Source organism: Equus przewalskii, chromosome 3 (genome assembly GCF_037783145.1).
Source record: "Equus przewalskii isolate Varuska chromosome 3, EquPr2, whole genome shotgun sequence".
Taxonomy (NCBI): domain Eukaryota; kingdom Metazoa; phylum Chordata; class Mammalia; order Perissodactyla; family Equidae; genus Equus; species Equus przewalskii.
This window is the reverse complement of record NC_091833.1, coordinates 63,962,903-63,974,929: the sequence shown is the minus strand read 5'-3', so window position 1 is coordinate 63,974,929 and position 12,027 is coordinate 63,962,903. Positions and strand designations below refer to the sequence as shown.

At 35.4% G+C, this 12,027-nt stretch overlaps 1 protein-coding gene across 2 annotated transcripts in view; it reads left to right on the top strand.

The window, feature by feature from the left end:
- Positions 1 to 12,027, top strand: part of MOB1B (MOB kinase activator 1B) — a 68,864-nt gene that overhangs the window by 40,651 nt on the left and 16,186 nt on the right. For both annotated transcript variants that reach the window (XM_070614700.1, XM_070614699.1), the window contains exon 2: positions 4,955 to 5,121. In XM_070614700.1, the coding sequence (XP_070470801.1) occupies positions 5,067 to 5,121 (55 nt within the window). In that variant the 5' untranslated portion in view covers positions 4,955 to 5,066. The remainder of the gene's footprint in view (positions 1 to 4,954; positions 5,122 to 12,027) is intronic.

Genomic DNA, 12,027 nt, shown 5'->3' with positions numbered 1-12,027 from the left:
AAGCTGAGGCTTGGTAATCTTAAGTAACTTGTTCAAGATAGTGGCCTGTTGTTGCGTCCCGCTTCTGTCATTTAACTGGCTGTATGGTCAGAGTAAGTCACTTAACTTTTAAGGAATGGAGTTATTGACTCAAATAAATTGATGTTAATTTGCTTTTAAGTTTGCATGTATTGACATGTTCTTCAGTGTCAAAAAATACACATATCTATTCTTCTAACCCTTACCACTTGGTGCCCCTGTTTTGAGTTCTCTATAAATCCTCTCCCACCAATTTCTTCAGCCTTAAGATTCTCCAGTTCAACTTAGAAAATATCAACTTTGTTGATAGTTGGATTGAACAATAAAGTGTTAAAATTACGGGTAACGATGGATGTGACAGTGTTGAGGTGGTAGGAAACAATTTACAGGAATTAACCTAGGTGACACTGGGGCCTAATCTATTCTTTAGAGTCTCAAAGAGGAGATAAGTGGTGCTGTTGGAATTTACCAAAGGTAGATCAAATTGGATAACTAATTATAAGGGATGTGTAGTCAGAATTTTCCCTTAGGACTCAGTTACTTACTTGTCAAACCATCCCTTCTTGCTCTAGAAATTGATTGGCCTTCAAAGATGAGTAAGAGGGCTGGAGAAAACAAACTTGAATCCTGGATGTTGATTTGGAAAGAAAAGACCTCAGGGTAATGCTCTGAATCATCAGTACAGCACCCTTTATATGTAATGTATCATTCACATTCTAATCAGTAAGCTCTAGATTCTCATTAGTTATGACGCTGTGTTGGGAGCTGTACAAGAGAAATTAGCAATCGAATCCCTGTCCTCTAGGACCAAAAGTGCTGTAGCTACTCTCATACATCGTTAATGGGATTGTAAAAGGGTACAACTTATTTGGGGGAAAAATAGGCCGTCAATAAAATTTTAAAATGTACATGCCCTTTAGCACAGCAGTTTTACTTCTAGGAGTTTATCCTTCATATGTGCATATGCATGAGGATATTTACGGCAGCCTTGTCTCCAGTAACAAATGACTGGAAACAACCTAAATGTTTATCAGTAGGTGACTGATTGAAATATATATCTATATGAGGAAATACTGTTCAGTCTTTAAAAAGAATAAAGTAGGTCTTCTTCTACCTTAATATACAATCTCCTGGGTATATTAAGTGAAAAACATTAATTAGTATACTGTAGTATGCAGCAATTGTGTAAAAATGAACAAAACCAGGCACAAGCATTCTTATGCTTATATAGACATAGACTCTTGGGAAGTATCACAAGATAATTCTTGTGAGATTCTTCTGATACACAGATTTCTTCTGAGGAGGGTGGGGTGGGAAAACAACATACCTTCTGCTATTGAAAATGTTTTTGAATATTTGCTTCAAATGTCTTAGAATGCCATGTGAGATATATGCATTTGGGCATACATTGTTACTATATGAGCTTGTAGCCATTGATGAGGACTTTTGTGCACATGCTTTGTTATTTGTGCTTTTGAACTTGAGGACTCTGTCAGTCCGTCTTTTGACTTGGGAATGAGGACCAGTATTGACCACCTCTTCCAGGGTAGGGTGGATACTGGTAGGAGAAGTTTCAGGTATTAGTTGAAGAAAAAGCTGAATATAGTTTTGAAATAGAATATTAAAAAATATAGAGTATTGAAATGGTTAAATTATTCTGCCTGAGTTACTCTGCCCTGTGAAGGGTCAGAGAGAAGGGAAATTAGATGGAGGACTTGAAAGCATTTTTTTCTTTTGAGGAAGATTAGCCCTGAGCTAACTACTGCCAATCCTCCTCTTTTTGCTGAGGAAGACTGGCCATGAGCCAATATCCATGCCCATCTTCCTCTACTTTATACTTAGGACACCTACCACAGCATGGCTTTTGCCAAGCAGTGCCGTGTCCGCACCCGGGATCCAAACCGGCGAACCACGGGCCGCCGAGAAGCGGAACATGTGCACTTAACCCCTGGGCCACCAGGCCGGCCCCGAAAGCATTTTGGAGGTATGAATGTACATGGAAATGAGGAACAGAGAAGGGAGTCGACAGTCTACAGGGAACTGAAAGCATTTTTTAAACATTATCTCATCTCTAAATTATACCCTTTTGTAAAAAGTTATTTTCCAGACTTTCAAAAAACAAAATAAAGAAATAGAAGCCCAGATGGTAATTTGTGTTTTCCTAAGTAATATAAGAAGAAAATAGCAAAATGAGGAATAGAACCTTGTTTTCTTGATTTCCAATCTAGCCCATGATTATTCTGAGGTCACCTGGACCTGGATATGGGAATAGCACCAAAAAACAAAAACAAAAATTTTTTAAAATTCTGTTTTGCACTGCATGTGTAAGGGCATTTGTTTCCAAAGTAAGGTTATATTTCTCCCCATCCAGTCTTAGGAGATGAGGGTGGGAATGGGGGTTGAGTCTAACTTTGGACATTGCATTACCATTTCTTTTTTTACCTATCTAGTTCAGAAAAGAAAGGATAATGAAAATACTAACATTTGCACAGCATTCTGCAGTTTTAAAAGCTTTTTTCACATGGGTTATTTTCTCATTTTGCAGCTGTTCTGTGATATAGGTAGTAGTAATGTTTTGTTATTTTTATTAGACTTTCACTGCTAAAGAAAAAATTGGCTCAAGAAAGTTTGGGTAGTTTGCCTGAGGTAACATAGCTGATAAGTGTCAAAGCTGGCTTTCACAAATCGAACTCCTATTCTTTTTTTCGTTTCTACCCAAGTATAAAGTCTTTTATGAGGTAGATTACTTAACTTTCTGGAGGACCAATTCTGGGATGGGCATCGATCAAGAAAACTTTTGGAAGCCTAAAACTTCTTGGCAGAGTGGTTCAATCAGTGATGGTTTTGGGGGGCAGGTGAGGCTCTCCTTTCCTGAGGCAGGCACAGCTGATGTCCTTGTAGTTCTCATGTCCTCTGCCAGACCTTTCAGAGCAGCTTGTCACGTCCTCAATTGCTGCTTCAGTCTGAGCAGTGGGCTAATTAAAGGGAGTGTACTTAACTTACACTCTGCCTGAAGATGTGCACCGGCTTAGTCACAGGAGAGCAATTTTTGTAATTAATCATATGTAAATTAATAAATGTCTTTTTGTAAAAAATGTCGGTGAAGTTTGTTTCTCATGCTAAATTTTAATAAACAAAAGGTGAGAAGAAGCAAGAAAATAAGCCTCAAGCTCAGTAGGCATAATGATCTTGTCTATGTTTTTCTACTTTGGAGATGCTGGGAGAGAATTTGTTGCTTAACGCATTACCTGATTAAACTGAAGAAGCTTACAGAGTTTCCACGCTGTAGTGTGGGTCCAGAGCCTGACTGTGTCTGATGTTTGACTTTTGGATTTACTGAGTGCACTGGAAAGCCACTGATTGGTTTTAAGCAGAGAAGTAACATCATCAGATGAGTGTTTTTAAAAAGATACCTTGTCTGTTGACAAGATATAGAGATATCTGTGGGGAAAGGGGCCAGTATTAGAGTTGAGGAGCATCAGTTTACTCTAAACACTTGAGTAAAGACTGACATTTTATTTATTTATTTATTTTTTACCTGATGACTTAGAATTCTTTTTTTTTTTTTATTAATGTTATGATAGATTACAACCTTGTGAGATTTCAGTTGTACATTTTTGTTAGTCATGTTGTGGGTACACCACTTCCCCCTTTGTGCCCTCCCCCCACCCCCCCTTTTCCCTGGTAACCACCAATCAGATCTCCTTATCAATATACTAACTTCCACCTATGAGTGGAGTCATATAGAGTTCGAAAGACTGACATTTTAAATGAGAATGCCACTACCTTAGAGTGAAAATACCTGTGATTTGAGTTGGATGTTTTGGATAACTGGTAGATTCTTATTTTGTCTCAGGATTCTCAATATGTTTTGAAAGCTCCTCAGGTGATTATAATATGCAGCCTGGGTTGAGAACTCCTGCTTTATCTTGGGGAAAAGGGAAGGTCTCTTGGGGTAAGCTTGGGAGAAGTGGGTAATGAGTGAAAAGCTATGGAGAGCTTGGAAATTATAACTATTGTTTATCTGTTCTTTTTTGAATTCTGCTTTCATATTCATATGTTCAAATGTCTGAATGCTTTGGTGGTATGAATTTAGTAACATCAAACTTTGTGGAGTTCCCACTTAACAGCCTCTTCTAATTCATTCTTTCCTATCTATTCCTTTCCATATGAAGAGAAGAGAGTATGGAGAAGGGATGACTAGGATATAATATAATTTGATAAGAATTTGACAGCATTAACAGAAGAATCCATCTCTTAAAAACTCTCAAAACCATTTCTAAGACTAGTTTCATTTGATCCATTTAAAAAATATTATGTGTATGTGTAAGTATGTATTTACACACATTCAGAAATTTCAGCAAACCAGCCATATGCATGTCTAGCTACTTGTATGCATACCTGGAATTCTGGATTAAGATTGCTTATGCTTCCTATAATTGGGTGGAAGAACATGTAGCTTTTCTTTCTCTCACTCTGGGATTTTTGTGTTTTATTAATATAAAATTGTACCTTTATGTTTTTTATACGAAGGAAACAAATGATCTATTTTAGGATGAGAAACTTAGAATAGGTGTGAAAACGAATAAAATTACTAAAAATTACCACAGGAGAACTTGTATGTTTTTATAGATTACAACCTATAATCCTGAATCGTTAATTTATTGTGAAAAACTGGATTAGTTACAGCTGAAAATTCTTTTCCTCTCGGGAGCTGCAGTAGGGAACGTAGAGAAGGTTTGTAGAAGTTCTGGGTATCAAACACAGTAGTTACAGCAGTTATATCTGGGATTTAATGTAGCCAGCACAGTTTAGGGCTGTTCATTTGTGGACATTTGGGATCCACCTCTGTGTTATTTTATCAAGTAATACAGTCTAGTAGGCTGTGGAAAGTCATGCCTTAAATATTGTATTGCCTTTTTTTTTCTATTCATAGTGGTAGTCGCTCCTCTAAAACATTTAAACCAAAGAAGAACATTCCAGAGGGTTCACACCAGTATGAGCTCTTAAAGCATGCAGAAGCCACACTTGGCAGTGGCAACCTCCGGATGGCTGTCATGCTTCCTGAGGGGGAAGATCTAAATGAATGGGTTGCAGTGAACAGTAAGTAGACTTTCTTTTCTCAGTAGAATCTGTTAGGTTAGTAGCCTCATTGTAGAGGGTGCTCTCTGTTCTAGGATCTAGTTAGCAACCTAATAGTAACATATAGTGATACCTCAATCCACTTTAGCCTGTGTGTTATTTTATTTGTGAATATGGAGCTTTAAGAAATTCTTGTCTCCTGTTATAATGTAATACAAAGCATAGACTTATCTTCAATGGAAAAAATGATAATAACAGCAATTAATATTTATAGAACACTAATTATGTGTCTGGCAGTCTGCTGTCCTTTCTACATGGATTATTTTATTTCATCTTTACAGCCTCATGAGATAGGTACTGTTATTATCCCAGTTTAATATGGAGAAGGAAGCAGAGACAGAAAGATTAGTAATTTGCCTAGGTCATACAGCTATTAAATGGCAGAGTGTGGGCTCAAATATATAGCTATAGATTGTCTGAAACTGCTTTAACCACCGCGTTAAATTGCGTCTTTCAGTAGCATAGTCAGTTATTTGTCTAAATTACGCTTTTTTTTAAAAAAAAAGAATTCAATAATGATCTTATGAAATAGGTAAAATACATTTATGAGATATTCTTAACTGCTAGGAAGAAAAACATAATAAGTAAAAAGTAAGTATGTTCTTGGGAATTAGCCAGAGAAATTTGGGGAATAAAAGTGGTACTTTTAATATTCAGAGTTTTTCAGCATTAGTGAAGAAATTGATAGAATTTTATAAAATTGGAGGAAATTTATATGAAAATGAATTAAATAAAATGAAATTTAATTGAAAGTATACACTAAATATCTAGGCTTTGACTAAGGAAAGACAAAGCAGTATTTTTCTTATAATATTTGATGGTATTTTATTGTAATTTGAAATATATCATGGGATTTATAAATTGAGCTCTCATCTACTGATAACTTTTAGGAACCTTAAGGATTTTACTGAGATGTCTTAAAACCTTCTTGTGACAGCATTTACATAAGAGCAGTATTTATTATAATGTGGTTATCCTCCTGGACCAAGAGAGTTTAATTACTAAAGAAACGAAGTAATTTCTTTGTTTTGATAAGATCTTACCATCTTACCTATAAGATGGTTCTGTGACACTTCAAAGACAATATTCAGAATAAATTTCCAATATAGTTGTACATTCTTTTTTTGGGTACGTGTTTGTGCTGTTTTGTGCCATCTATTTGAGAACTCATTTACTAGTTTAAAGATCTAAGGAAGGCCCCACGGACCTTCTGTAGGCCTGAGATTCCGACTGTTCAGTGTAAACGCAGATCATCGTTTTCTGTCTGTACTCTCTGTGTCTCAGTCGCCAGAACTGAGTGCCTGTACTACTGAAATGCCTACAACTTTAGGAACTTCTAAAATTTCACAGGCATTTCACAGTTGTGGCTGAGCAAAAATTGCTTTGAATGGAAACATTAGAACATCCTCTTAGAACATATAATTCTTCCTTGAAAAATATGCCATTTGACTGAGTTATTGGATTCTAAAATGTTCCTTATTTGTAGTAATCTCCCAAATGGCACTTGATGAAGTGAAGGAATCTGACTAGACAGATATTTCAACTCACTGACAGTGGTTAAGTAAACATTTCTGGTACATAAAAGAGTGAAGGGAATTTGTTGATAAGACTGGCATCTTTTAATGGCCTTTTGGCTTCAGTTCACTTGCCAGATAAAAGATAAATGGTAGAAGATGGGAAATCTTTACAAATTCAACAACCAGTCTCACAGCTAAAAACCAAAGCCTAGTTTTGAACATTGTGCTGCTAGAAATAGTGATAGCTTAAAGAAGATATAAGGAAGGTTCAGGGTTCTGGAAAAAGCTGGACGGATGGCTTATAAATGATTTATGTGGCACAGAATCCTGAGGCCATGTCTTTGTTAGTGGAAGGAAACTAGCATTTACTAAATGCCTGTTTTATGGTAGACACATTTTTTGGCACTCCAAAGTGAACCCAGTTTTAAAGGTAGGAAACTGAGGTTCAGGGAGGTTAAGTAACTCAGCTGGTTAAGTATAAGAGTTGGGATTCAAACCTGTATGTCTTATTTCAAAGCCACAAGTTGTCCTCCGTTTATGTGGAGGACAACTTAAGAATTATTAAGTTGCAGAGTCATTACTTAGTAAATTTTGGCTTACTGAGAAGTCAGAGGACAGGGGAAAACTTGCAGGATTAAATTTAATATAATGCTTGTTACTACTCTACTTTCATGAGCAAAATTAGCTCTGATTACTTTTAAAGTCAGTTTTTTTCTTTGCTGCTTGAGAAAGTCTGAATTTAAAAAGCAAAGTGCTGGTCATGGGTAATTAAGATGAAAAGAGATCTTAGGACTGTGTAAATAAGAGGAAACAGGGACTGAGCTCAAAGTCTCCATATGTGGTATTTGTCCTTAAATACGTGGTTAAATGCTCCCTTTCTGCCTGAGAAACTTAAAAAGGTGTATTTTTGCCCAGGAGAATATAGGCAAAAGGATATTAGAGTCTGGCTAGATAGATATCAGTGGTTATTGGAACACTCCCTGTGGTTTCCTTGAGTCAATTTATACCAAGTTCTTATTGACTGTTTGCTTTATATCAAAAGAAAGGGCAAACTGAGGGAAGCTATTTGCTTCCACAACTTGTACTTCCCTTTATGAAAAACTCAAATGATATTTTCCATAATTAGCCCATAAACTCAATGAAGACTTGGGATTGAGTCAGTTTCTTATTCTTAAGGGTCATGTATTACCTGGAAAGAGGTAAAAAATACTAAATTTTGTTTGGGTCTTTGTTAAATCAGGAATGCTTATACTATACTCTAGGACAAGGGTTAACAAACTTTTTTTTGTCAAGGGCCAGATAGTAAACATTTTTTTAGGCTTTGCTGGTCATATGGATTCTGTTGCAACAATTCACCTCTGCCGCTATTGTGCAAAAGCCGTCATAGACTGTATGTAACCGAATGGGCATGGTTATATTCCAATAAAACTATTTACAAAAACAGGAGATGTGCCAGATTTGGCCTGTGGTCATAGTTTGCTGACCCCTGCTCTAGGGTAGGACTAAAATAAGAGTAAATGAATGTATAATTAGCCAGCTAAAAGAGGAAAAAAATAGAATAATAAAAAATAATCCTAAATAACATCAGAAAGAAAAGAAAAAGAATTATAATAGGTAGGCTAAAGAAATAGCTAATAGTAAGATAGTAAATTGAAATCCAAATTAATTGTATTAAATGTAAAGGACAAAATACCTCAATAAAAAGGCCACAGATGTGTCAAGATGATCATAAAACAAACCTAAATTCTGTTTCCAAGAGACATACTTTAAAATATACAGATAGAAGTTGAAACTAAAAAGTTAAACAGTAACCTAAAAAAAGCTGATATAGTCATGTTAATATCAGATAAAGTAGACTTCAAGGCAGAAAAATGTTTAAAGAGGGAGATTTTAAAATGGTAAATTGTTCAGTTCACAAAGAATATATGAAGTTCTGGATTTGTGTCCTTAATAACATCTCAAAAATACATAAAAATCAGTTGACTGAACTAAAAGAAGAAATAGACAAATCCACAGTCATAATGGGAGATTTAAACACTCCTCTTTTGGTAATGGATAGAAAGTATAGAGGAAAAAATCAATATGGAATTAGAAAACTTTGAGCAACATGGTTAACACTTGACCTGAGGGACTTATGACTTAAGCACCTCAGATTATACACATGCATATTTTCAAAAGTTGAAAGGATTGAAATCATATAACATACGTTGTTTGACCATAGTGGCCATAGTATTTAACTAGTGTTTAGCTAGAAATCAGTAACCAAAAACTAGGAAATTTGCGTGTGTTTGGAAAGAATAAATCTCGATGGAAATTGGAAAATATTTTGAACTGAAATATGAGGAGGAAAATACTACATATGAAAACTTATGGGATGTAACTGAAGCTGTGTTAGAAATTTAGAGCCTTACATACATACATATGAAAAGAAAAAGTTTTAAAAATTAATGATCTAAGCATAATTTCCAGAGTTTAGAAAAACAATAGCAAATTAAATACAAGGAAAATTTAAAAAGGTTTTGGTAGGGGCTGGCCCCGTGGCCAAGTGGTTAGGTTCCCATGCTCTGCTGCAGGTGGCCCACTGTTTCGTTGGTTTGAATCCTGGGCGCAGAGATGGCACTGCTCATCAAACCACGCTGAGGCAGCGTCCCACATGCCACAACTAGAAGGACCCACAATGAAGAATATGCAACTATGTACCAGGGGGCTTTGGGGAGAAAAAGGAAAAAAAAAGAATTAAAAAAAAAAAAAGCTAGCCTTTCTTAAAAAAAAAAAAAAAGGGTTTTGGTAAAGATAAGAGCAGAAGTTAATAAAATAAAAAACAAACAGCGGCCAGCCTGGTGGCACAGTGGTTAAGTTTGCGTGTTCTACTTTGGCGGCCTAGGGTTCTCCTGTTTGGATCCTGAGTGCGGACCTGCACACCACTTGTCAAGCCATGCTGTGGCAGACATCCCACATATAAAGTAGAGGAACATGGGCACGGATGTTAGCTCAGGGCCAGTCTTCCTCAGCAAAAAGAGCAGGATTGGCAGTGGATGTTAGCTCAGGGCTAATCAACCTCAAAAAAAGAAAAACAAACATACAGTAAAGAAAATCAACAAAGCCGAAAAGAAAATTAATTCTTTGAGAAGTCTAATAAAATTTGATAACTCCTGGTAAGACTGATCAAGAAAAAAATGAGAGAAAGGACAAATAACCAATATCAGGAATGAAAAAGTAATTATCACTACACATCTTACACAGTATTAAATGTCATGAGAGAATATTATGAACAGGCTTCAAATTTATGCCAGTAAATTTGAAAATTTAATCCAAATGGACAAATTTGTTGAAAAATTCAGCTTAGTAAAGTTGACACAAGAATAAAAAAGTCTGAATAGTCTTATAACTATCTTTTTTTAATTTTTAAATTTTTTTATTGAGTTAATGATAGGTTACAATCTTGTGAAATTTCAGTTGTACATTAATGTTTGTCATTCGTGTTGTAGGTGCACCTCTTCACCCTTTGTGCCCACCCCCCACCCCACCTTTCCCCTGGTATCCACTAATCTGTTCTCTTAGTCCACATTTTTAAATTCCTCATATGAGTGGAGTCATACACAGATTATCCTTCTCTAGCTGGCTTATTTCACTTAACATAATTCCCTCAAGGTCCATCCATGTTATTGCAAATGGAATGATTTTGTTCTGTTTTGCAGAACAAACAATGTATATACAATGGTATATATATATATACCATATATATACATCTTCTTTATCCATTCATCTGTTGATGGGCATTTAGGTTGCTTCCATGTCTTGGCTATTGTAAATAATGCTGCAATGAACGTTGGGGTGCATAGGACTTTTGGAATTGCTGACTTCAAGCTCTTTGGATATATACCTAGTAGTGGAATGGCTGGATCGTATGGTAGTTCTATTTTTAATTTTTTGAGGAATCTCCATACTGTTTTTCATAATGGCTGCACCAGTTTGCATTCCCACCAGCAGTGTATGAGGGTTCCTTTTTCTCCACAACCTCTCCAACATTTGTTACTATTAGTTTTAGATATTTTTGTCATTCTAATGGGTGTAACGTGATATCTTAGTGTAGTTTTGATTTGCATTTCCCTGATGATTAGCGATGATGAGCATCTTTTCATGTGCCTATTGGCCATCTGTATATCTTTTTGGAGAAATGTCTGTTCGTCTTATAACTATCTTTAAAAATTTTAATCTAATTAAAAATTTACCCACGGTAGAAATTTCCACCAAACATTTAAGGAAGAAATACCAGTCTTTTTTCAAGCTCTTATACAGAATGGAGAAAATACTAGTTTTGTGAGCTCTTCATGGACATTAAAAGAAAGGAAACTAGGTTATCTAACTTATGAACATAAATGTAACAATCTTAATAAAATATTAGCAAATTGAATCTAGCAATACTTAAAAAGTATAGCACATCATTACCAAATTGAGCTTATTCCAGGTTTTTGATATTTATAAGCCAAGGTTGGCTTGACATTTGAAAATCAGTCCTAATTCACCACATTAACCAAAATAAAGGAGGAGGAAACAATCCTATGATCATCTCAATATCTGCAGAAAAAAATTTGATAAAAATTAATTCATAAAAAACTTGTCAAGTAATAGTTGAGAACCTTCTTCTGATAAAGCATATCTATTTGCAAAAAAAGCTACAGCAAACATCATATTTAATAGTGAAATGTTGAAGTTTTTTCTCAGATTAGGAATGAGTTAAGGATACCCACCATCACCACTTTACTGGAGTCTTAGCCAATGTAGTAAGGCAGGAAAAAGAATAAAAGATACAGTGAATGGAAAGGAAGAAAGAACATTGTCATTCATAGCCAATATGAATGAATGTTGAAAAACTGAAAAGCCATGATTGTTATTACTACTGTGGTTATTATTACCAATAGGTGAATATAAAAAGGTTGTTAGCGCTGAGGTCAATATAAAAAATTATGAATAGCGTAAAAAATATCAAAAACCTAGGAATAAATCCAGTGAAAACATGGAAAACCATTCCTTTATGATTAGTGTTTTTTGTTCCCTTCTTAAGAAATATATCCATGCCAAAGGTCATGGATATATTTTTCTGTGCCCTTTTAAACTTTATTGTCTTGCTTTTCACATTTAGAGGTATGATCCACTTGGAGTTGCTTTTTGGGCATGATGTAAGTGAAGAGTCAAGAGTTTTATTTTCCATAAAGATAACCGACAGAGTCAGAGCTGTTTATGAGAAGACTGTCTTTGGCCTGTTGTTCTACAGTGTCGGCTTTGTCATAAATCAAGCATTTCTTCTATGCTTACATCTATTTCTGATCTCTATTCCATTCCATTGGTC